The sequence below is a fragment of the Stigmatopora nigra genome, chromosome 8, assembly GCF_051989575.1.
Source record: "Stigmatopora nigra isolate UIUO_SnigA chromosome 8, RoL_Snig_1.1, whole genome shotgun sequence".
Classification (NCBI taxonomy): domain Eukaryota; kingdom Metazoa; phylum Chordata; class Actinopteri; order Syngnathiformes; family Syngnathidae; genus Stigmatopora; species Stigmatopora nigra.
The window spans coordinates 3,415,664-3,442,473 of NC_135515.1; the positions used below are offsets into that span (position 1 = coordinate 3,415,664).

Here is a 26,810-nt window from a genome sequence, read left to right on the forward strand (position 1 = left end):
GGAGGCCGAGCCCATGTCTGCCAGGGCCAGAGTTCATTCCGGCACCCCCGACATGTAGCTTTTTTTTAAGCTCTCACAGGTCACCACACTTTTGTATTAATCCTCCTCTCGCTCACCATGAGATAATACTCGTGCAGAATCCAATCGGGAAGCATTGGCTTCACAATTTGGATTTATACTCGCAGTCAAGTTAAATTGTGGGAAACCTGGCAACAAAAAAACCCCTGTAAAATAATTTAGGGCAAACTAATAGCAGTATTGTACGGAGTATAAACTGAATTTTTCGGGCCTGAAATCTACTATCAATTATTTTTTTGTCTCCATTTTGACAGCCACAATAATGTTAAGTTGTGTTATTTAGGATTAATATGTTCACATGTTATGCATTATTTTTACATATTATATTAATAAAATCTGGTTTCTAATAAGAAAAAAAAGAAAGAAAGAACTTAGCTGGGACAGGCTCTAGCACCCTCCGCGACCCTTGTGAGGTTAGGTAGTCCTGAAAGAATCAATTCTGTTTTAATTATTACTTTTTTTGTATTTATTTGCAATATGTCCCAGATTTTGTTTACACTTTAGTTGATGCTTTTCATTCCTTTTCCCTCCAATTCTTTCATCCACATTTTCTCATGCGTGATTGATTAAATTTCCACTCCATTCCAACAGCGTTTCTCCCCGCAAAAGCCCACTCTCATTCATCCTTAAAGCATCACTACTCGACACTCACTTTGCGGGTGACGCACTCTAATGTCATCTTTCTAAAGATAATGCTTCTTCTTTTGCAGTATGATGGAGTGTGAATGAGTGAGATGTTCCACACACTGTTGAATTCCCAAGGAGCCCCTCCACGGATGATGTTATCCCACCGCAGCGATGCAGAAAGCAGATGGAAAGAGGTGCAATGCTAACGCACGCGTCTGTCTAAATTATGATCTATCTATACACATAGTGCCTCTGTGTTGAGGGATTTGTTGCGTCGTGTATTCCATAAAATGAGTGACATTTTCACACTTTTCGTGTGCTTGAATTTTTGATATCACAAACCAAAATATGTTTAAGGAACAACAGTCAAATGGAAAAAAATAGCTAAGTAAGTAGCTGTTCACATAGCAGGTTTGATGATAAATGACAAAATAGGTTGTTGTGGTCAGAGAGGAAAAAAATGGCATATGTTGGACTTGAGTATTTGTTGCAGGCCCATTTAAGTCCAGAATAAAGTTCGACTTATAGTCCGGAAAATACGGTAGTGGCCCGTAAGTTGATTATTTGTGGAAAACCGTGGTTGGAAGTCATAACTGAACTATAGCCCAAGTCAAATATGAGTTTAACGCCCTGTTTTCATTTGCTAAATGCAACCGACGCGTGCCTGGCGACCAATCACCCCAATTCCCTATCCAAATACCAGATGGAATGGTCTCCCATGCAGTCCTGTTGAAAATGAATGTAACTCTGCAACCTCTCTAACTGAAGTTTTCCAACCCATCGTGAAAATTGTCGTAATCTGTTGACGAGAACCAAACGGGCCTCCTATCAGTTAAATGTGGGTCAAAGGTCGACCCAGCCGGCTCACATACGGGTGAGGTGAAGGCGACGGGGGTGTTTGCGCTGTCAGCTTTGCTTCCCTCCCGATCACGGCCTTTTGTGCGCAGACCCCCGGCTCCCCTGCGGACTTTCTGGCCTTTCACATGTGACTGTGTCCAATCAAGCACCCCCTCCCTCCCGCTTTTGGGTTCCCCAAACTTCAGATGTCTGCGGGTGGACCTTCACCCCGAGAGAAGGCGGACAGGATGAGCTTCTCATAAAACACGCCCCCCTTGTAGACCGCTGCAAACTAGCCGATAATGGTTGAGGGCGTTTTGCCAAATGCGACACAGAAAGTGGTCAAGGTCGCCGGGGGTGCCGGATTTGATTGCAGATGACTTGGTTTGAGAGAGCAAGATTATTGTACAGGTGTGCATACCTGTACTGTACTGGCCTTGAGCTACATTTCAAAATAAAAGCATGTAAAATGTTGTATATGTATATTTATTATTTTCACTCGTCAATGTGGCAATTTCAATTTGTTTTTTTCATTTCAATTTCATTGATTTAGCTTTAATAACAGTGTATCAATATATCCATGTTTCGGACCGGTGGATGAGTGGATAGTGTGTCGGCCTCACAGTGGATGATCTGGGTTCAAATCCAGGTTGATCCACCTGTGTGGACTTTGCAAAAAACAAATCATTGACCCTGAAAGGTTTAATCAAAAACTAAATCAGTTATACATCTAACCAAGTCTTCTCTTTATTTATTTTTTTGCAACAGGTTACACTATGAAGTGTGTTATACTAATGCACAGAGTCCATGTTGGGAAGCAGCACCCTCACTCCCTCCCTCCGTCTTCCAAGATTCCTCTTCCAACCTCCGCCTACCTTCCCTCCTCCTCCTCCGCCTCCTCCTGCTTCTCCTCCCCCCGGTGGGAGCAGCGTGCAAGCTGGGCTGGGACATTCCAGGCTGGCCGCCGCTGACATGACCCACGGAGCAACTCAACACTGGCTGCAGAGGTGCGAGTGTCGCCGAAGAACACCTCCGCTCAACGGCTACTGCCCATACCGACGTGGGTGCGCGTAACTCCGGCCAAGTGGGATTCCTTTTTTTGCCCTCTTTTTGGCTTTTTTAATATACAAAAACATACATACAAAGTGGAATACCGCCCACACCTGGGAAAAGTGCTCCATCGTCCACTTCCAGCTTTTCGCCTGATACATTTTCCTCCATTTGTTGAACTTTGCCCCCCGACTTCCCGACTCCTCCAGCCGGGTTCAGGCTCCACGCTCCCCGGTGCGGTGGTCGCCGTATCGCCCGCGTGGCATGGAGGGCCCTTTGCGGGTTTTTCAACGAGAGAATGTGTTTGATTGCTGATAAAGTCCACGGGAATCAACACTACTGGAACGGAGGTAAGGGGGACGCCGAGGGAAATTGCTTGGATGACCGTGAAATATTAGCTTTAGCAGCCCGGGAGTAGCGAGAGGGAACCGGGGAACGCTTGCGGAAGAGTCCGCAGAATGGCGTTATTTGGCCGGGGAAGTTTCGGAGAAGGGCCGGGGGAACCATACTAAGGGGCTGGGAAAGGCTCATCGAGACACGGAGATCGGTTGTATACGGGAGGCTTGTGGATTGAGTGGCGCAAGAATGTTTACTAAGTGCCCGGAGAATGTTTAATGAGGAGTGGGCAAGCTTCTTGGAAAGCTCCGCTGACTTACCGGTGAGTGGTCATTATAGAGGCCGGGGAAGGTGCACTGAAGGCGGGGGAAAGTTGAGATGAGCACCGGTGCTTTGAAATCATGTATTTAACCCTAATTTTCTTCTACTTTTAACGTTTCTTTGTTGTTATATGCCCACTTTTTAACATTTTTGGGAAGATCAGGAAAGTAAACAAAACTTTGTGTTGTTTAGATGGCATTGAAATAATGATTTTTAAATGCAGTTTTAACAAAAGTATTCATCAGATTTACTACATCTCTTGCTCCTTGATGATGAAACAAGTCAGCTAAAAGTTGACACTCAAAAAACAAAAAAATGTGTTTTTTTTGTCACTTTGACAGCCTGTTACCACCCCCAGTTGACTGACATACAGGCCAAAGTATACCCTCTCAACAAAACACGCCTAAAAATGGTCATTATGTCCTCAGTTGGCGTGGCGATGTTAACAACATCCATTTAAAAAAAAAAAAAAACAAGAGTCCAAACATGGCATATTGAATCATCACTTTGTTCCAAAAGAAAATCCCGAGTCCACTTTGGGGAGCCATGTTTTCCGCCACATTAAACCTGCTGCAGAAACATTTTGCGTTTCTTTCTCGGCTCAGGGAGCTTGACTTGTTTTAAATCGAGTGTGTGATGTGACTTTTTATTGAATTTAATGTCAAACCCACGCAGGTAAAACTTGATTTTTATGCAAAGTCAGATAGGCCACTTTCATTGATAATAGACATTTAAATGTATACAATCAATATCATATACTGACATCCGATTGTAATGTTTCTTTCCATAATCCAGGTTTAATTCTGACCCCACAGGCCTTCAGTTTGACCCTTGCACCCAAATTAGGAGAAGCAACACCGATTAGTATATCAATTATTGTTATAGATGCCAGATAATTGCTGAGCGGTGTTGACTGTAATGCATTTTTTTTTCTGTCAGCAAAGTGAACACTCCAAACGAGTGACGGGTAACAAAGGGGCCAATGAAGGCGAAGTCTCGGTTCGACACGCATGGCTACCCGCGCATAAAAAAAACGCCTCCGAGTTCAAACACTGGCCGCCGCTTTGTGATGTCAATGGGCGACAAGCAGACACTTCCGATGCCATTCAAATCCTTTCAGGGATCGCCGATATTTGCCATTTGCTCTTTTTGTCGTGGGAAATCACATGGAAATGTCTTTTACCTTTCCAGTATTAACCCGAATTCCACAAATTCTTCTTCTTGGTATCTTTATCGTCAAGTTGACGCACCTCCATGGCGCAGGTGTCAAACTGGCGGCCCCGGAGCCTGATTTGGCCTGGATCTTTATCAAGCATGGAAATATAAAGCTTGACTAAAAAGATCTTTTATGTAACCTCGGATTTCTAGAGATAACGAGATTACAAACTTAGCATTTTGGAGATGTGCCTTTTACTAACTTTGCAAAGAAAAGGAAAAAAATGTAAAAACAAGGGTATTCATAACAATCAAAGACCCCCCTGTTAACAATCAAAGACCCCTGTTAACCATCAAAGACCCCCATGTTAACCATCAAAGACCCCTGTTAAAACGTGAAACTGCCTTTGCACCTTGTGTTGATGACTTGGTACGTAAAACTTTCAAAAGCATCCACGTAAACATCTCAACAAAATGAATCACTGTCAAAACTCCCAGTCCAAACGAATTGGACATCAACTCCCAGCAGTGCAGCAGTTGATTGGACGTCTGAAATAACCAGCGGCACTGACATTTAATAATCTTCTGGACGATAGGCACCATCGAGCAAGCTAAATTCAGCATGAACTCTTTTTTTGTATAACGTCGTATTTTTACTACGGTATCATTAGTCCCTTTAGAATTCCGTTTTTTTTCTTTTGCTAGGACATTAATAAGCCATTAGCGGTCCCGACTCTTATCGGACAGGCGGAGAACAAAGCACAGCGATACCATTAAGAGCGCCGCTACACATCCACATTTCGACTATTAGCCCGCCCGCTAACGACAAACACATGTCGCCGTGGCAACGCGATGTTAAGTGAGCAATTTTGAATGAGAGTGTGTAATGGTACTGAGCTCACATTGGCGCTATTAGACCCACACCAAAACATTAAAGTCCACCCGCTAGTTTCCCATGAGCAAACTCATTCACGGTGACAGTGTTTTGGACGTCTATCGTCACCCACGGCAGCCCCTTGCGTGAGTCAAAGTCAAAAGTTTTAAAGTCTTGCATATTTTATTAGCACTAACGTGTTACGCCGTCGCCCCGTTAACCTCGGAGTCGTAAAAAGAGACAAATCGCTTATTTTTTCATCGCTGTCACAATATTTAGACGTAGGTAATGACTCTCACTCCAAATCGCCTTCCGAATTGTAAATAGCCGAATTTTTCAAATTTAGCTTCTCGCCGTTTCGTCCTGCAAGCGGTGGCCCATTGCCAAGGCGGACCCCCGTTTGTCGAGTTGGAGGAGGGGGGGACGGTGGGCAATGTGCCAAAAAAGCCCCCATGATCAAGAAGCCTCTGGGTGTTGATTGACAACACCCAGCAGCCTGGAGGAGCTCAGGGAGGGCGGAAGGGAATGGCAAGCCTTTCCTAAAATTGTATCCACGTGGATGTTGAACAATGTGGGAACATTGTAAGACATTTCAACGTTTGAATGCATCAACTATGGGGGTAACCCTTACCCAATTCAATTGAATTGGATCCATTGGATTTGACTTGGTCGCAACCCATATTTTTTTGTAAAATATATAAAAAAGCAAAATATAGTTTGAATCCCTACTTGTAGAATTGAGAGGTCTCATTTCTGAACTGCTTTATCCTCATTAGGGTCGCGGGGGATGCTGGAGCCTATCCCTGAATTGGTGACCAGCCAATCACAAGGCACAAGAAGACAAAGGACAACCATGTACACTCACAAGGGCAATTTAGAGTGTCCAATCAGCCTACCATGCATTTTTTTGGAATGTGGGAAGAAACCGGAGTACCTGGAGGAAACCCACGCATGCCTGGGGTTAAAATGCAAACTCCACACAGATGGACCCACCTGGATTTGAACCTAAAACCTCAGAGCTGTGAAGCCGACAGTCGAAAGGTGTCCATGTAAAATATTTACCATTCAGTAGATTGACTTTTACATTTCTATTACTTTACTTACACTCTTTTTGTCTTACTTGCACCGTTTTAGTGAGTTTTGCCTCCAATTTGCACTTGAAATGTCAAATTTCCCTGAATTAGGTTCTTCAGGACTTCCTTCTCTGACCCAATTTTCTATTCCGACTCACCGCACGATAAAAACAACAAGTCTCGAGTGCTATTTTCTGCTGATTTTGGATCAGTTCTGATTGTTCAGGATCAGTGTCAGTCTTGATCATTTAATTTGAACTATTTTTGACACGATTCTATCACTGCAATACTGTGTTACTGGGACTGTAAACTAGTAATACGCACTACCCCCACTTTTTTTTCGGAAGGTGTCAATTAAATTTTTTCTTTCGCAGGGATTAGCGTTACGGATTTGAAGGGGAAAAAAGAGAAACATAGGCCGCAGTGATCAGGAAGGCAAACAAGCAGCAGGAACAGATGTTCTGAAAAGCAAGGGAGGGCGAGGCGGTACCGCTTGGAAACCAGCCCGGATCGGAGGTCTGCTTCTTCTCTGAGGTTTTGCTCGTCAGTGTAATGAAAATACGGACCATTTCTAAATATACGCTAAGTAAGATAAGGAGGCGCAAACCACCAACACGGCACCCCAGAAGCCATCGTGAACGGTTTACGTCAAACCGGGTCTTCTTCAAGAGGCTGCAAACTCGTCTGAAGCCGCCTCTTTAAGCCACGCTATTTGAAGTGACTATAAATACCCTTTATTATGTACTTGGAAGTATTTGAGGGAGCGCCTATTGGCGAGCTGTAATCTTCCATACGCGCGTCAAATGCGCTGCATGTGGATGCTCAAACGGTGTATTTTGTTGGCTTGTAGTTAAAAGACAACTATCGGATTTGAACTCTTCTGCATCCTTCACTCTTTGGAATCTTTCGGTTTTGCAAGATTCCCGAAAGTGGCCGGACTAAATAAGCCCCTTTCCAAAGGGGCCCTGACTGAGCTCTCATTTTTGCTTTTTGGACAGACCGCAACTTTCTATTTCAAATGTTTCGCAAGCCAACATGTCACTTCTGACTTTGGTTTTGGCAACGACCAACTGGATTAAATTAAGGCCAGAATGAGCGGCGGTCGGCGACTGGTTTCAAGGGACTTTTCTGTCCTGGCAATGATATTGCTCGCCACTAACAGCCTAAATCAACTCCCATTGGGAGTTATGATCCAGATGTATCAAGGGTCCATTGGTACTGACCTGAAGAGTACCAGGAACAATCCAGGATGTCCTCAATTTACCATGTTTTGGACTTAATGATGACCGTATCTTGTCCGCCGTTATGCATTCGGGAACCGGACAATCGATCCGTATACATCCCTAAAATATACCTACCCAGTTTCATTCCGATTACTCCACAAGTAATGGCTCCAGAGCAATTTTAGTAGTAGGAAAAAAATGAAATCTGATCCGTAAACCAGCTAATCCCAGTTTTACTTGCTATTCTTGAGGAAATCGGCTCTTTCAAATAATCTCGCACTAACAATGATCCAATTTCACGCTATGATTTTAGCTACCAAAAGCTAAGATGCTTTTACGCATAGTTTGTCTTCTCATGTTCCCAGCATGCTTTTACTGAGGGGTACTAAATTTAGTATTAATGACGGTTACCATCTTTAAATATAGTTTTAATAGTAGTAAAGATACAAATAGTTGGTATACTGTCAATATTTTCATCCCCATTTTACACTCCTTGTTTACTTCTGATTTTGTTATTTTGTTGTTCACCCAAGGCAAAGACTTTTGCAAACATTGGCATGGAGTGGCGACCAATCATTATCTTCTCTGTTTGGATCCACAGTAGCAGTTTATGAAAGATGGTCTGCATGAGTTCACTATTATGGTGTTTGGTTTTATGTCTTGTTTTTCTTGGCTAACTTCAACCCGTTGGACTTTTTAGACGTCGCCAGGGAGCCCAGACGCGTCTTGTTTATTATTGACAGCAGCCTGTTTGATTTTTGATCTCCCGATTGGCACGCAACAAGCAAAGAACACCAAGGATAAACATTTAGACAAACTATATAGAGCTTTTGCCTACGCATATTTGTCTTTGGCGCTGGTTTATTTGGGTTTTTGCAAGAGATTTGTGCATTGGTGAGGAAGACTTAATTATATTTAACTTCTTTACAAATGTTTGTTTTTGTTCTGGCTAGCTAACAGGAGTACTTGCAGACTTGGTTTTGCAGTCCTTCCCGTAAATCCTTTCCCAATGTTGAGCCATTAATCACGAGTTTCTACAAAAATCAGTTTTCTTTTGGCTTCTTCTAAAAAAACTAAAAAAAAATGAATCAAAACCAAGAAGTTAATAACTTTTTGGGCATTAGCCACCAATCTATCAGAAGGAGGTTTTACAGAAACTGTTTTCTGCTGCTTGTTGCCGCGGAGATGTTCACTGACGGAATCCAGGAGCAAAGGGGAGCTGGATCAAATCACCGTATAGCCCACACAACAGATCCTGACTCCCCCCCCCTCGACCAGTGAAGGTAGACCTTCTGGAAAACTTGATCCTACCCTCGCATCAACGCTGTTTCCCCATCATCCCATGAGTCAAGGCTGACTTGTAGGAATGTCTCACCTGGCAGAGGAAATCAGACTCTTGGCACATGTCAGGGTATTATAACACTCCCTACAGGCATAGAGGGCCCCCCTTCAGGCATTCTTCCTTTCCATCGGAATTACCTTTTTGGTCCGAGTTGGCGTCCCACTGTGGGCTAAAAGGCCTGTGAAGTCAGCTAGAAGAACTGGTACAAAAGCAGCCGGCTTGTTAGTTTCTTTGCAAAAAAAGTCCGGAGGCGGCCTTGTAAGGCGGCGATAGCCCACGATCCGTTTCCCGTGCGCCAGGCCCCGATTGAGTTTCGTCACCGTCCACTAATCCGGCTCTCGGAGGAGCTTGGGAAACCAGTGCGCCTCCCACCGGACCCCCCTCGCCAACCCCCCTCTTACACATTCAGATTCCCAGGGGAAACAAGACATTGCTGAACAATCTCCAATTAAGAGAAGCCTAAGATACTGTACCATTGAGGCAGGCTCAGTCTGGCCGAGACCCCCCCTTCCCTCCCCTTTCCTTTCCGTCTCGGCTCTATCGGCCAAAAAGCCTCAGGGCGGAATTAGCGTCGTCTCGGCCCCGGCTCCCCGCTTTTGGGGAGGGTTGGGAGGCATCGGGGCGGAGATAGGAGGTATGGGAAGGGGGGCTTGTGTGTCCTCGGTAAACAGGTCTTTGTGGGATGTGACTGTCTGATCCCCCGGGGCCTCCCCTTTTCAATCCTGATCCCGAATCGCAGGGATGCTGTCACGGCCTCGGCGTCTTGGAGCCCTGAGACCCGCTTGGCCTAGCTGTCACCCCCGCCTCAGTACTGCCTCCACTGTCCAGGCTTTGACATCCTGGGACCCATTGATGACTTTCCACTCCTGGACGATGGTCTCGTCTTCTTCTGGAGCTAATTCCGTTTGCCAATAACAAATTGTCCCTCTTTCTTGAGGTTGCTTGAGGAGTCCCCATCTATTAGCTTGTTTAATTGCCTGGGCCTATCTTGGTGGGTTCTTCATAGACAATCAAGTAGAGCTGGCAATAAAACTAAAACGAGGCCATAATGAGCGATTATGAGATGCAGGACAATACAGATCCGATCCACTAAAACAGTAATGTCAATCCGGTCCCCAAAGGGCTGTAGGGGGTGCAGGTTTTCATTCAAACCGAACAAGAAGACACCTTTTGCAAGTTTAATCAGTTGATTCCACCCAGGTAGTACTTATTTTAGAAGACCCCTCATTGCTTGAACTGTCCACTGCCAGAAAAATGGCTACTACGTGTTTTATACGTTTTTTTCACTGACCAGAATTCATGTAGATGAAAATAGGCTTATTATTCCATTTCAGTTCCAATGCTTTAATTTGTTCTCCAAGAAATTCAATCATTTTATCAGGAAAAAGTTTAGCATCTGCGTGAGTATTCCTAGTTTATTTTGCGACCACTCTTTGACAAGATCCTATCATCTAATTTCTGTGTAAAAAGTGGCGATTGTAAAACTTGGCAACTTTTCACCTCTTTCTACCCTCATCTCCTTCTACAGTTTCCCGTCTTCATGTTTACACGTTTATCTCCCATCATTGCGTCTATCCTTTCCGCCGACTTTGTCTCCATGTCGACTTGAGGAATGCAAGCATCCACAACCCATCCGATGGGCGAGTGCGGGCAGGTTGGAGGTTTAACTCTTGGGGTCTTGGCTTCTTCTGGCTGGTCAGATTAGCCTACCATCGAGGTATTGACCTTAAAACCAACCTATCTTTTTACGCAACAGACTCTACAGGTTTCTAGTTTTGGAGATCCCATCTCAACCCGACAAATCCACGTTGTTTGTGGTGGGCTGTCACTGGGCTGTGCAGTCTTGTGAAGCCGATTCAAGAACGCCAGTTGCGACCTGTTCTGCCTTTACCCTGCGGCTCTTTGATGCTTCACTACATGGCTTTTTATTGTCCCTGTTTACCCAATGGGACAGGGATATGGGCCGCGCCCCACATGGGGGCCGATGAAGCTTTAAGGAGTTCCTGCAGGTGCTCTCTCGCACCCCCCCCCATACCCCCACTACACTTGAAAACCCTCCCCTACTCCTTTGCTTTCCCTCAGGGCGACCTGTCAGTGTGTTTATTTTCTCCCGTGTCAGGACCTCGGCTCCCTTTCATCCAATGGCACGAGGATAGACGGCGCTATCCCGGTCGGTGTTGGGCTTCTGCCGCACAAGGCAAATAAACGCTACTATCTCTTTACAAGGAATGCTGTATATATCAAGGGGGAAGGGAGGCTTGAAAGATAAATGGGATGATTTTGTACAGTTGTTGAGGAATTGCTGTTTTTTTTTGCCCGGTGCCAGTCACAGTGTAACTGCTAAGTCGCTCATCCATGGTGAAAAGTTTTCAAAATGAACTTGTGGATGATTTTTTTTTGTTAATTTTGTAAGTGTATTTGTACAGTCTGTTTGGCAGGTTAAGGTCGATACCTGGAATTTGATGCAAACTTGTCTGAGGAATGCAATGCTTTGGATTGTTTGATTTTTTTGAGAATAATTGCTGGTCTCAGCGTTTATGACTGTAGTAGTATTTTTTTTATAGAAGAATTTATTAATTTTCAGGAGAAAAATAGTTTTTGGGTTTCTCGTACCTTTGGATCAAGGGTGTCAGACTGTTTATTTTAGCTTTTTTTAAATATATTTTTTTATTTTACCAAATGATTTTTGAATCAAAAACTGGGAAAAAAAATTAAAAATTTACAGTTATTGATTTAAAAGGGTGAAAGTCAGGAAATGTAATATACATCTATATTCTTCATTTTAATTTGATCGTAAAACAGAAAGTCAATACTCATCGTTTACTTTCCCGGGCCACACAAAATAATGCGGTGGTCCAGATTTGGCCCCTGGGCCGCCACTTTGACACAGTGCTTTAGATGCTGAAGAGTTTGAACAATCTCTTGACGCGATTGGTTGTATTCTCTATGGTTTTCTAGTGTGTTTAGCTTTAGCTAACAGTGTTTGTACTTTAACTTACAATTCGGAAGTTAGCTCGTCCATCAACTTGTCATAAGGAGAAATATAGATCTATTGTTGACATTGCAAATGACAAGCCTTGACAAGACTGTATCCACAACCCGTTATGTCGCGCCACCAGCATCAGTCCGGTTCTCACTAATGGGATTTTGGGGGTGACACCAGATATCCTAGTAGTGTGTCTTTTCATGGTGGCGGATGTCAAAGAAAAGTCAAGTAGATAAGTGTGAAGATGGATGTCCCTGTGTATTTCCTCGCAGCACCAGATGGACGGGACCGATAGGCAGCTGTGTCTGTGTTTACACAAGGCCGACTGGTCGCCATAGTGCTTTCAGGAACTGAAGGGAGCCAATGATCATATGGAACACCTTTGGAGAACTTTTTGATTGGATTTGTTAGAGAAGAAAGACTTCCTGGGTACTACAACTCAACTAGACCAAAACTGAGTTTTAAAATCCAAGTCCAGGCAAAATTCTGATAAATTGGGCTTTTTTTGTACAAGTTAAACATTTTTCCACAATATAAACATGAGTTAAATCCAATGCTAAATGTTATACTTTGCCGAATACCAGTTTTTAGGGACAGTATTCCCGTTCGCATATTTTATTTGCTAACGTGTATTATTATTGTAATTATATATCATGAATCCAGCAAAGCGGGGGCCTGTCGCGGCATGCACTCTTGCCACGTGGGTTTGATGTTAAAGTCCTTAAAGTATACTATACTTGTAGTCCAATAACATAGTCGTAAGTCAAAATCCAAACTCTGTCTTTCATTGGTTGAGAACGAATAGACAAAGCCAATCAAAACGGATCAGATTTCCATGGTAACCAATAAGCCAGATCCCTTAAATGCACAATAATATATATTAGGAATAACCTGACATAAAATTGCCTTATTTCACATTAAAGCCACCTCCCCTTCTCTTATTTTCTCCCTATACCCATTTTTTTTGCCCTCTCGGCTCCTTCCGCTGAAACGTCGGCATCAATATCACAGCTGGGCGGCCATTGTGGAGTTCGGGCCCTGGCTACCGAGCAGGAACCCCTGGATCAAAGCCTGGCCTGGATTACCCTCGGAAAGAGAAGGAGGAAAAACGGGAGGGGGTCTGCTTGAAAAGGATGGAGGAATTCTTCTAATTACACCCCCCGACTCCCCTCAAACCCCTTTTTTTTGGACCCTTCCAGCCAGGGTTGGCCTAAGGACGTTAGGCTAGAGTGCTTCTCTGAGGAATGATGCTCATTTTCTTGTATCTGGTCGTCTCTGGGGGGTAGGGGGTGCAAAGTGGGGGTCAAGTGGTGCCATGTGAAGATTAGAGAGATGCTCTTCATTGTCTTCTTTGGTCGCCGGGACTACAAGTTGCTTTCTGACATATTTTTTTTTGATTCGTCTAGGTTGGCCAATCGGAGAAGGGCGCGTACGGCGGGTAATCACGACCACTGGCAGGGGTCCCAGGACGCCATGGACGGTGGCCTCAGGGTCTTCTTGTCCACACTGCTGTGTTTTGGCCAGTCCTTGCTTATTAGCTGTACAGGTAAGTTAAGCTACAAACATTAGCATGAAACCAGATTGAAAACGTAAATAATGATTTACGTCTCGACTACTTCAGTCTATTTCCGTCGCTGTGATTTATCGCGCAATGGCAACGCGGTTTTACTCCCTCCATTCATTAGCCCCGTTCTTTCCCTCCTCAGTTCAATACCCGTCTTTCCTCTCCGAGCCCGCCTCGCTGGTCCAGAGTCCCGGTTCGAGGGTTCGCTTACACTGTGCCGTCAGCCCCTCGTCGGTGGCGCTCTCCTGGCGCTTTCGCGGCGCCCCTCTGCTCGTCGACAGCCTGCCCGGTGTGGAGGTGAATGGGGGTACGATTACCATCTACTCCCTGCAGCGTGCCCATGCTGGGGCGTACCAGTGTGTTGCACGGTCGAACCAAGGGACGGCTGTAGCTAGCCGCTACGCGTATGTAACACTAGCAGGTATGTCTACTTCTATTTCTGCTTTGAAAATACTACCGTATACAGTACTCCCTCGATTATTGTGGTTCATGTAGAACAGACATGACCACAATAAACGAAAAAACGCAAAGCAGGGTCACCCCTATTTAAAAAAAATAAATACATATATATATTTATTATTTTTTTAAAATAGGGGTGACCCTACTTTGCATTTTTTGTTTATTGTGTTTTTCACATTTTTATGAATTTACAAAAAAATATAATAAAAAAAAATGTCCCCCTGGAAAAATTGTTGATAGTTGAAGGCACGTTATTTGAGGGATTACTATAAGATGCACAAATGTACTATACATACAAAAACTGCTTTTACTCAGTCCGCCCTGTGCCATCCTAATTTTCTGCTTCCTATCTCATCATGTAAATTTGATATATTGTTGGATTACATATACATATCCGTGATTATGATTTTTGTTTTCGTATTGAGGTCATGAATTGATGATGTAAATATAGTTGAGAATTAGCCAGTACAAGTAGCAAGAAAAGCTTATTCAGTTATTTTTTAAAAGTGAACGCCAATAGTAGTGGTTGGTCGCTCTGCGTTAAATATCGAAGCAAGGCAGGAAGTTGCTCTCCTAAAGGGCGAGGACGCCTGCCTGCCGCCGCATGGTAACGGGAAGGAAGCAGAAGAAATTTCAACATCCTTAATGAGCTTTTGGGTTTTCCTTTTAGCAGTCATAACAACACTCGCCATTTCCTAATGTTCTTTTGCAGAAATCTGGCCATATGAAGACAGCCGCCGACGTTCGCTGTCCGCCCGGGAAGGCGACGTGGCGGTCATCGAGTGTCCTCTGCCCCGAAGCGTGCCGCCGGCCTTGCCTAGGTTACGAGTGCGAGGCGAACGTGTGGACAAGTCCGCAGGTGCCCCGTCTTTTATTTTGGCATTTTTAGGTTAAATTCCCCACTTGTTGCTCATAGGCTTGCTCTTATTTTTTTAGACAACTACTTGGTTCTTCCATCTGGCAACCTTCAGATCCATAATGTTTCACTCCGCCAACAAGGCACTTACAAATGTGGCTCGTACAATCCCGTCACGGGCGAAACCGTCATGCAGACCCACGGCATCAAACTCTCTGTACGACGTAAGTCTCATTTAAATGACTTATTTTTCTTGTTCCACTCTATTGGTCTTTGACTATACCACCCCAAAAAAATTATGTGGGGAAAAAAAACCCCACATTTATATTCGTTTGAGTCTGTGGAGTCCCTCCAAAGCTCTTTCAGCAATAGACTGCTGCACCCTCATTGCAGGAAAGAGCGCTTCCTCCCATCAGTTGTCAGACTCTTTAACAAAAAAAAATGGCCTAGTGTTAAGACCTCCCGTATGCATGCATGTACATTTATGTGTATATGTGCTTTTATATGCATATGTATGTATGTATGTATGTATGTATGTATGTATGTATGTATGTATGTATGTATGTATGTATGTATGTATGTATGTATGTATGTATGTATGTATGTATGTATGTATGTATGTATGTATGTATGTATGTATGTATGTATGTATGTATGTATGTATGTATGTATGTATGTATGTATGTATGTATGTATGTATGTATGTATGTATGTATGTATGTATGTATGTATGTATGTATGTATGTATGTATGTATGTATGTATGTATGTATGTATGTATGTATGTATGTATGTATGTATGTATGTATGTATGTATGTATGTATGTATGTATGTATGTATGTATGTATGTATGTATATATATATATATATATATATATATATATATATATATATATATATATATATATATATATTTCTATTTATATTTATAAATGATAGGACATCTACTATTAGCCAATGGCAGTCAATGAGTGGTCAAACTATGCATAAATAACCTTCACAAGCTGTATTATGTTTTTTTTTTCTTTAGTTGCGGATACCCCACCCTCTCTACTGCAAATCATTTACCCCACCAACCCCGTCACCGTGACGCTGGAGCGGTCACAGTCGTACACGTTGGAGTGTGTCACTTCTGGAAGTCCGTCCCCGGCGTCCACGTGGTTGAAAAACCGCGAGCGAGTCCAATTCGGACCCCGCCTGCGACGACTCCGGGACAATCTGGAGCTCGTCTCCGTGACGACGGAGGACGCCGGGGTGTACGCTTGCTCCGTCGGAAGCGAGGGAGGATGGGTCACCAGCGCCAACTACACCGTCGACGTTCTAGGTAAGGACTCCACGTTTGATTAAATAAGTCCGATAAATCTAATGGCAATTTTTGTCATTTTCAGAGCCGGCGACCATCTTGGAGGGCCTCTCCGACCAACGGTTGGACTCGCTAGGATCCGCCGCTCGTTTTAGCTGCGTAGCGGCGGGTAACCCCACCCCGAACGTCACCTGGCTGTTCAACGGCGAAGCCGTGACCACATCACGTCGCGTTCGGGTCTCCGCTAAAGGACTCGTCATTCAGGATCCGGTTCTGTCGGACCAAGGAGTCTATCAATGTCTGACGGACAACGGCATCGGGTCGGCGCAGTCGTCGGGAATGCTGACGGTGAAGACAGGTATGTCCCAGGTGGTTGAATGATTTATTAGATTAGATTAGATAACTTTAGTCATCCAGTATTTGGGAAATTTCACTGTCACAGCTAGACATATTTTATTTAAAAAAAAACAGCATAAAAATACGACAGGAATCCATCTAAAATATTTTTAATGATCCCACTATATTATCAGCTTCACGTTTTCTAGCTGAGACGCAACGCAGGCGCGGAGTGGGAGGACGCCGCCACGTAAATACAAGGCGGTTGTGTACCAAGTTGACAGCCGGGTGGTCTGCTCCCCGTTCTAACCCTTCACGTCTACTCCTCGCATTCCAGCGTCCGCGGGGGCTGATCCACGGACGGCGTACACAAAGCTTACTCTCACGATATAGCTCAGGGGCCGGCCTTGGCGCAATCAACCAAATTCCGTTACTTCGCTGATAACTCTCCAAATAGGTTGGACGCGTATAGTGCCGTCAATGGCAGACAATAACTTTAAAACATATATTTTTTAAAAAAATTGTAGGAAAATGTATGCAAAGTTCATACAGGAAGGTCGGAATCGGGGATCGAAACATTAATCTCCGAACTGTCAAGTGGACGTGTCAAAGTGGCGGCCCGAGGGCCAAATCTGGCCCGCCACATCTTTTTGTGCGGCCCGAGAAAGTAAATCAAGAGTGCTGACTTTCTGTTTTAGGATCAAATAAAAATGAAGAGTATAGATGTATATTAAATTTCCTGATTTTCCCCCTTTTAAATCAATAATTGTCATTTTTTAATCATTTTTCTCTGTTTTAGTTTAAAAATCATTTTGTAAAATCTAAAAATATATTAAAAAAATGCTAAAATAAACATTGTTTTGGATCCATAAAAAAATTTAATATTCAGGGCTTTTTATCCATTTCTTTCAATCCATTTAAAAAAATCTAAATATTATATCTAAAATGGTAGGCAGTAATATTTTTCCACAATCTTTTGCCTCTTAGAATCAAACCCCGACCCCGATGCCTGGCCCTCGCTACCACCCATGCAGAGCGACGAGGGCTTCCTGACAGAGGAAGACGCCAACGAACCACGATCCGACCACCTCCCACCCGACGCACCCATCATCACCAGCCCACCGCAGACCCACAAACCCGACATTTACGACCTGGAGTGGAGGGCGGGCCCCGATGGCGGAAGCCCCATCAATGCCTACTTCGTCCGATATCGTAAGGTGAAGGAGAGTCCACGCAAAACCATGTCGAGAGATGGCCCTTGGTTTAATATTTTGAAATTTTACAGGTGGATGAAATGGCCACAGTGATGGAAAGCTGGCTGACGGTCCGAGTTCCCGGCAGTGAGCGGTCGCTGAGGCTCTCAGAGTTGGAGGCGTCCAGTCTTTACGAAGTGCTCATGGTGGCTCGGAGCTCGGCGGGACAGGGACAGCCGGCCATGCTTACATTTCGCACTGGGAAAGGTACGTGCTTGCAGTACTACACAAAAAAACTTTAAAATTATTGAGTATAAGTTTACTGTTTAAGAAAAAAAATATATGGCTATTATTTTGGCAGTCAAACCAGCTAACTGCTGAGCTAATGCAAATTGACAATTTAACAATCATTTTTTTGTAGTGTTAGTACTTGAGCTAGTACAACATTTAACTGAAAATATTATTTTTGAAAGCACAAAAAGTGCAAAAATTCCAAAAAAACATGAAAAAATATATAAAAATCACATTAAATTACCAATAGAGTTAAAAACAGAAAACTCTTGAAACAGGAACTAGAAATATAACAAAAAATTACTAAAAAGCCAAACATCATAAAACTAAATTTATTAAAATTTTCGGTGTAGGTTTCTGAGGTGAAAGTTAACTCAAATACGACCATACATTTTGACTATCTGCTGAAGGATGATAACAACCACATGATTGCAGATGTATCTTGGTAAATACTACAAAAAGATTTATCATTAGTCAATTATTAGTAGTTAGAGCATGACCTTTAAAAAAAAAAAAGGCTGTCCAGGAGCTTTTCGAGAGAAAAAAACAGCCGCACATCCCAGGAAAACAGCTCAACCACAGCCGGAAAAGTCCAAAGTATGCGGCGAGGATTGTCATTTGCGCTTTCCAAGTGGGAACGCCCTCCTGCCGGGAAATAGCCCGAGCCAGCGAGCCACAAAAGAGTTTGTGTTTGACTTTTTGTCCACTGCCATTTATTACTTTTCTTCTCAGCCTTTATCAAGATGAGCTCTATTCAGTCTTGGAAATGAACAACAGTCCCGTCTCAGTCTCATTTTGCTCCTTTTATCGGAATGGCAAATATTTTACATTTATGACCAATTTTTTTCTTCTTCTTGTTCTTCTAGAAAAAAGCACCTCGTCCAACAAAAATCCCTCCAACAAACCCCCCGTGGTCTTGATGCCCCCCAAAGCGCCCGAGGACAAGACGCCCAACACCCACTTTGGCGTGGTCATCCATGATAGAGGTAAATCATTCAATTTTTAGAATAGTAAATACCACAGAAACACTTTATTTCATTGGTGTCCAATTCATTTGGACTGGAAGGGATGGCCAGGCTTCAGTTAATATATAGACTTTATTATTATTATTATTTTTTTTAAGATCATAAAACATAATACTTCATATTAGCTGTCTTATATATAAGGTAGACCAATATATGGAGTATTATTTTTACAAAATAAATCCCTCTACTTTGTGAAAATAGTTTTTTGTTGTTGTTGTTGTAATGTAGAATATCGTGCTTTGATTTCTTGATATGTATTGAAAAATATCATTATGGGTGTCAAAGTGGCGGCCCGGGGGCCAAATCTGGCCCACCACATCATTTTGTGCGGCCCGGGAAAGTAAATCATGAGTGTTGACTTTCATGACAAATTAAAATGAAGAGTATAGATTTTTTATTATATTTCCTGATTCTTTCCCCCTTTTAAATCAATAATTGTAAATTTTAAATCATTTTTTTTTGTTTTTAGTTCTAAAATCATTGTGTAAAATCTAAAAATATATAAGAATATTTTCGAGTCTGACACCCGTGGTCTAGAAAGTATGGCATTCTTTTATTTTGAAGGATAGAATGTTGCACTTGCTTTCTTTGCCTGTTTTTTCCAATTTTGGAAGCTAAAAAGTATTTAAATCATTTCCACCCCTATAATTTCCCTCTAAATGTGACAAGCAAACTAACAAGACTTCCTTAACCTTGCGCTAACCCTCATCTCCGTCTTTTTTTCTGCTGCTTGTCTAAGCGCTGTAAGTACACGTCCCCCCCCACGGTTGACCCTTTCCTAACTCCTCCCACCCCCGGACGCCGCGGTCCAAAGGTTAACGGGCTTTCTCATGTCGCCCCCAATAGTGCCCGAGGCACCCGACCGGCCCACCATCTCCATGGCCACCGAAAGCTCGGTTTACGTCACCTGGATCCCCAGAGCCAACGGCGGGTCGCCCGTCACGGCGTTCCGCGTAGAGTACAAGCGAAGCCGCGGCGCCGAGTGGGGAGTGGTGGCCGACAACATCTCGCCGCTTAAGCTTTCCGTGGAGGTTCGCAATTTGGAGCCCGGTGAGGAACCGCAACGGTGGACGTCGAGGTGGTCTTTTTTGGTCAGATAGACGGATTTTGATGCCGATGCTCTTTGCCCAATCAGGTGCCACTTACCGCTTCCGCGTGGCAGCCATCAACTTATATGGTGAGAGTCCTCACAGCGTGGCATCGAGGCCGTATCAGGTGTCACTGGCGAGCCCCCGCATGGCCGACCGACCCGTGATGGGACCGCACATCTCGGCCACCGACGCCATCAGCGACACGCAGATCATACTGCGCTGGACTGTAAGTACGCTTTATTGTTTGTAATGACTTTTACGGCGATTTGGATGACCATTTTGAAATGACAGATAGTTGTAATATCAGTAAATATTAATTTTTGTAACTCTAATAATAGTTTTTAATGTGATGTAGTAGACCCACTGCAATTAAGGAACAACCGTTTGACATACTAATATACTAATACTAGTACTAATAATACTAACACTAATACTACTACAAACAGAATTTCAGACACTAACACTAATACTAATACTACTACAAATATAATTTCAAACACTACTACAAACATAATTTCAAAAACTACTACAAACACTAATACTACTACAAACACTAATACTAATACTACAAACACTAATACTAATACTACTACAAACACCAATACTAATACTACTAAAAACACTAATACCACTACAAACACAAATGCTACTACTACTACAAACACTACTACTACTACAAACACTACGACTACTACAAACAATACTACTACTATTACTACAAACACTACGACTACTACAAACAATACTACTACTACTACTACAAACACTACGACTACTACTACTACAAACACTACTACTACTACTAATAATAATATTATTCTTGGATTATTGGAATTAAAAAAAATTGTGACGTTTCATGTCTTCGTTTTTCGCTCCACATTGCGATAAACAATGAGTTTCAACCACGCGTATTTCACCACCAAACAGAGTTGAACGGAGGTCGTCGCAAAATGACAAAAGCCACGGCGACTTCCCGTCTAAGCGGCGATCTCCCCGATATCGGAGCTCTCGTTTTTCATGCTCGCGAATTGATATGTTGCCAACTTTCAAGTGCCGATGGGCTGAGATAGTCGCCGCCCTTTTGGTAACCTCAGCTTCTCACGACCTCGTCTGCCTTTGCGCAATCAGCGGCTGATAACGGGTCACTCCATTAGCTTCTCGGGGGGCTTGGGGGGATAATTGTGCTGTAATGTAACCCTGTTTTTTTTTTTCTTGCCTTTCAGTACAGTTCTTCGAGTAACAACAACACCCCCATCCAAGGCTTCTATATTTACTACCGACCCACCGACAGTGACAATGATAGCGACTACAAGCGCGATGTGGTGGAAGGTGAGTGACCAAATAACCATCTTTGATTTCTTGGGGAAAAAAAGGATTAACCTTGCTTGAAAATATTAAATCTATTAAATATTAAAACATTATTTTCCTATGAAAACTAGAAAATGGGTCTATTTTGATCCAAATAACGTGTTACCCACGTTTGCCAAACTTAAGGGACCGTCAAAATCGACTAAAATGAAATTTAAATATTATTTATTTAGTCCTTTTTTGAAGGGTTGATCTATGTTAAACATAGATTATTTAAAGGTTTTTTTTTCTTTAAAAAAGGGGAAATTGTTAAAAATAAAAACACTTAAAAAGGAATATTTTCTATATTTTATTTAGATTAAACAATAGTAACAAAGTCAAATAAAATGTGAATATTTTTAGCAGATGCTGTTTTTTCTTCTGCTAATAACAATAATAAAATAAAATTTCAAAACATTTTCAAAAATAAAATATAATCGAAGCGTTTTCTAGGACAGCAATGTCAAGACTTATTGATTCTTTTATTTTTTTTCGTTTTTTTTTGGCGGTTGAGTTGATTCTGTTTTAAAAAATGACAGAGGGGCAGCATAACGATAATTGCGGCCTATGAAAAGGATGACTGACAGCCATATTGTATCCTCATGTCAACATAGCTGACATTCTATGCTACTGCCAAAAGATAGCCTTAGCTTCCCTAGTGTGTTTTTGCCAAATGGCTCATTCAACTTCATTTACCGGACGGAACTGAAATATGAGCGCCCTCGGCAGAGATGCGCGGCGCCTCGGCTTCCCGGACTGGAATGCTAACTGGCCGTCCCCAAATGGAAAGGAAAGATGAGAAGAGAACAGGAAAGGAAAGGAAAGGAAAGGAAAGATGAGAGCACAACGGGACAGAAACGGAAAGGAAAGATGAAAACAGAATAGGAAAGATGAGAACACAACCGGAAAGAAAAGATAAAAACAGGAAAGGAAAGAACAAGATAGGAAAGAATACAACATGGCCTTTGCTTCAAAATAAAAGTGTCTTTTGGAGCCATGTCAGAAATAATATGAAAAAAATAAGGCCGTCAGAATAGATGACCATTCATTCCAGTGTAGAAACTGTAAAATATCTAAAATTAAATTCTGCAAAAAAATATTTTATATATTGATTTTGTACCATATTCGTCTATGTTATGCTATCTCTCCTGTTGAAAAAGTTATGTTGTAACTGTTTTCAACTCCTTTAAATTACACTGCAATACCAAATATTGTAATGCAATGCTTTTGCTTATTTTCAAAAACGATTCAAGTATAAACTACTACTTACTAAAATAATTATAGTAACCTCATTGTTTGAAAATGAGAGTTTCTTCTCTCCAGTCCGTGAGTGTGTGTTAACATTGGAGTAGAGCCAGTACAAACACAAACTGCCATATATGGACATGGACCAGAGTGCAGCAGCAACTGTGCAAAGGCCCGCGGGACTGACCAGACGGTTCTGTGTGTGTGTGCGTGCCTGCCACAGTATTTCTTAGCATGTAAAATTAATGTGTGTGTAAAGACAAAACAAGCCTCTCCCTAAAAAAATGTGATCTCCCTGAAAAGGGGAAAAAATAATGAGGATTTTGTTATAATTGCATTGCTGACCCTTATCTGTTCAGGGTTGAAAGACTGGCACATGATTGGACACTTGCAAGCCGAGACTTCGTACGATATTAAGATGCAGTGCTTCAATGATGGAGGTGAAAGCGACTACAGCAATGTCATGATCTGCGAGACTAGAGGTGAGAATGTTGGAAATGTAGAAACTAAAAAATAAATAAATAAAGTCGTTAAATTGCACCTCAGGGCTTACGTCAAGGGTGTCAGACTTTAACGTCAACTTGATTTCATGTGGGTTGAACCATTTTAGATATAATATTTAGATTTTTATTTTATAAATGGATTAAAAGAACTGGATTAATATGCTTGAATATTCAGTTTTTATAGATCTAAAATAATGTTGGTTTTAGCTTTTTTTTAAATATATTTTTAGATTTTACAGAATGATTTTTGGACTAAAAACCCAGAAAAAATGATTAAAAAATGACAATTATTGATTTAAAAGGGGGAAAATTAGGAAATTTAATATACATCTATACTCTTCATTTTAATTTGATCTTAAAACACAAAGTCGACACTCATGATTGACTTTCCCGGGCCACAAAAAATGATGTGACGGGCCACATTTGGCCCGCGGGCCGCCACTTTGACACCTGTGGCTTAAATGATCAATTTGAATCAATTTCATTGCACGATTTCAATTGAGTCGGAATTCTTCGGTTTCAACTATGCACAGGCAAACCGTTCCATCAAATGTTGTTATTGCACAATTTCAATAGTTATGGATCTCTGTTTATTTTTGTATAGTCTTTGACAAATTCTTCATGTTTACTTCATGTGTAAAAAGTAGGATTTTAACATACACATTGCGACCTTCCCACAGCTCGCCAGTCTCCAGGATCGGCCAGCCAGCGGCCCTTCACCCCGGCATGGCCGCACCCGCAAGAACCCGCCGGACCGCCCGGGGGTCTCCTGTACCTCATCGTGGGTTGCGTACTCGGGGTGATGGTTCTTATTCTGCTGGCCTTCATCGCCATGTGCCTGTGGAGGAACCGCCAGCACAACAACACGCACAGTGAGTGTTTATCTTTCACGGCTGACTGAGCGAGCGGCAACTATTTATTGAGCTCTTTCTAAACATGCGCTCAGCTTCAATAAACTGAATCAAAGAGTCATGTCAACTGTGAAACACAATCAAATCAGTCCAAAACAACAATACCAATGATTTATTAGTAGTAGTGGAAATTGTAGTAAATGTCCACTTGACTCAATGCAAATCTTGCTTATAAAAATAATAATAACAAAAGAAATGTATACATGGTTGTGTGAAGATTATAATGTTATATAATTTGTAGATTCCCTTAAAGAAAAAAAACTACAAAACCTCAAATGATGAAATAAAAAATTAAAAAAGTGAGGATGACCTAAGATAAAATTATACTTAAAAAAGGAACCTGAAAATATTTATTTCTAATAGCCGTGATGATACATATTTTGTATTATACATATTAATATTAGTAGTAATATCTACAAATATCTCAATTTTCTACACCAATGTATTCATAATAATAATAATTTATTACAAAAAGTCTAAAGGCTACAAATAATAACAATTGGGAATCAATTACCGTGTTTTGCCATTTAATATACCCGGGTATATTAAATATTTTTTGCTTTTTTTTTGAGCCTCCCATTTGTGCGCCATTTAATATACCCCTGCCATTTAATATACCCAGGTCTATTAAACTGCAAAATACGGTAAGTATATTTAAAGTTTTGTATTTAATATGAAAATATCCTATAATAGTTAAGAGGATCTAAAAGGTGTCTAGAATGGAGCCTTGAGGAACGCCATGTTTTCCCTCCCACTGCAGAATACGACCCTCCCGGTTACTTATACCAGCCGACGGACATGAACGGACACGTTCTGGAGTACGGCGCCGGGCGTATGAATGGAGGTGTCCACGGAGGTTATGTACACGGCGGTGGGGGCGGCGGCATGTTGTCACCGGGGTGCCACCACCTGCATCACAAACACCCCAACGGCCTGCACAATGGGAATGGCGGAGTCTATCCTGGTGGACACCCACACGGCCATAACGGCACCCTGCCTCACCCTCACCACCACCACAATGTAAGTGCCTCATTTTTTGGGCTCCTTTCTGGCTAATTGACCAATTAGAGGACCCCGATTTGATTTTGCCTACATGGATATCTTTATCCCAATTAAATACTGTTTTAATTTTTAGGGAGGCGGCATGTATACAGCCCTTCCTCAGTCTGAATCTCCGGAGTGTATGAGCTGTCAGAACCTCTGCAACAATAACAGGTATGCAAGTGTAAAGTTTATTGTCATAAATGTGCAAAATGAAGAAAAATAAGGTCCTATAATGGGATGTAATGTAATGGGGATGAGAATGGAGCCCTGTGGAATGCCGGTGTTTCGTCATGTGCGTTTCTAGCAGATGTTTCTATTCTTTTTTTTTTTTTGGAGCTCCACATTCCCATGCTGCTCCGGTTTATGTACTCAAGCCTCGGAGGCATCACAGTTTACCCTGTGTGCACTCACCCAGCACACGAGCCGCGCGCTAATGAGCCTCCTGTTTGTTTATTTCTGTGAACTGGAGAAAAAAAAACAGGATTGCAATTGGGATAGAATCTTGTTCCTATTGCAGGAAGAGCTATGAAACACGACGCTACCCTAATTATATTTCAGCTTTGATGTTGGTTGGCTTTTAGGCTTTATTAACCCAACTAGCTAAAAGTTGACCTTTGACCCTTTATAGAGAAAGTGACTATTTTTTGGTTATTTAATAAAAAAAACTTTGTTTTTCCACACTTATAAACAAGTGACTATAATAAACATAATAATACATAAATATATTTATTATTATTACACTTTTTAAATTAATATTAACCCTTTCAGGCAGTTGTACTATAGTGGACGTTGATGCTTAAGAATGTAAAGCCTTAAAAACTGACTTTTTTGGTCATTAAAAACTATTTAAATATTAGCATAGAAATTTAAAATATGTATTTTTAAATCTTTACATGTGTTAATTAATTGCAAACTTTGTGTCTGGGTGTGGCTTGACAGATGCTACAAGAGCAACGGTGTCCTCCCGGGCGGGACGCTTCCCCTCATGCAAAGAGTGGCGCCCTGCCAAAAAGACACTCTGGAAATGGTACCAATGGGCGTGGCTCCTTGCCCAGGCCACACCCCTACGGGTGAGCGACCGGGCGACGAGCCTGATGCGGTGCACGCGCCCCACCATCACCAAGAGTCTTTGCCGCGCTCGTGTTGTCTCAATGGGGACGACACGGGATGTACGGCAGATAAAACAGGTGATTTTTCTTTTTTTAAAAGGGACGGGAACATTTATGTATTTTTTTTAAAGAAATGTTTTTGTAATATCCATATAGTATTACTATATATAATATTTGGTTTTGTTTTTTTACAGCAGAGGAGCACGTGGACTGCGTAGACCAGGACAGACCGGCAGTGCGCTGGGACAATCTTCCCGACTCGGACTGTGACGAGAAGCCCGGCTGGATGTCCGGCCGGAGCGAACTGATCCAGGCCAGTCTCCAGGAGGTCTAAGGTCTACTGAGAGTACATTCGGAGGACCTAAGAGAGGACTTTGTCACGGCTAATGCAGAATGAACTCCTAAAGACTCCTTAGATGACTTATTTATTTTTTTCTAGTAGTAAGCTATTATTTCCTATGAATGTATCTGTTTCAAAGAGAAAAGTGGTCAGGCTTTTATATTATTTATGCTTTTTTTGTGTGTTTGCCTGAGGATTTTGTTTTGTGTTTCGGAGATTTAGCGACTTGTAAAGTTTTGTAATAATATAAAGAGAAGATATGGAAGAGTTAAGTTGACATGTCATCCTAAT

The 26,810-nt window shown here is 42.2% G+C and overlaps 1 protein-coding gene across 1 annotated transcript; it reads left to right on the forward strand.

Annotated features, from left to right (window-relative positions):
- The first annotated feature begins 3,026 nt into the window (after positions 1-3,026).
- Positions 3,027-26,791, forward strand: cdon (cell adhesion associated, oncogene regulated). The gene is made up of 19 exons (XM_077722321.1): positions 3,027-3,250; positions 13,309-13,448; positions 13,609-13,887; positions 14,638-14,784; positions 14,862-15,005; positions 15,812-16,105; positions 16,170-16,442; positions 17,408-17,637; positions 17,706-17,880; positions 18,771-18,890; positions 19,776-19,979; positions 20,065-20,246; positions 21,244-21,349; positions 22,972-23,094; positions 23,796-23,987; positions 24,787-25,046; positions 25,162-25,241; positions 26,010-26,257; positions 26,374-26,791. The coding sequence occupies exons 1-19, from the start codon at positions 3,207-3,209 to the stop codon at positions 26,511-26,513; spliced, it is 3,381 nt and encodes a 1,126-aa protein (XP_077578447.1). The 5' UTR covers positions 3,027-3,206; the 3' UTR covers positions 26,514-26,791.
- Positions 26,792-26,810: the final 19 nt, after the last annotated feature.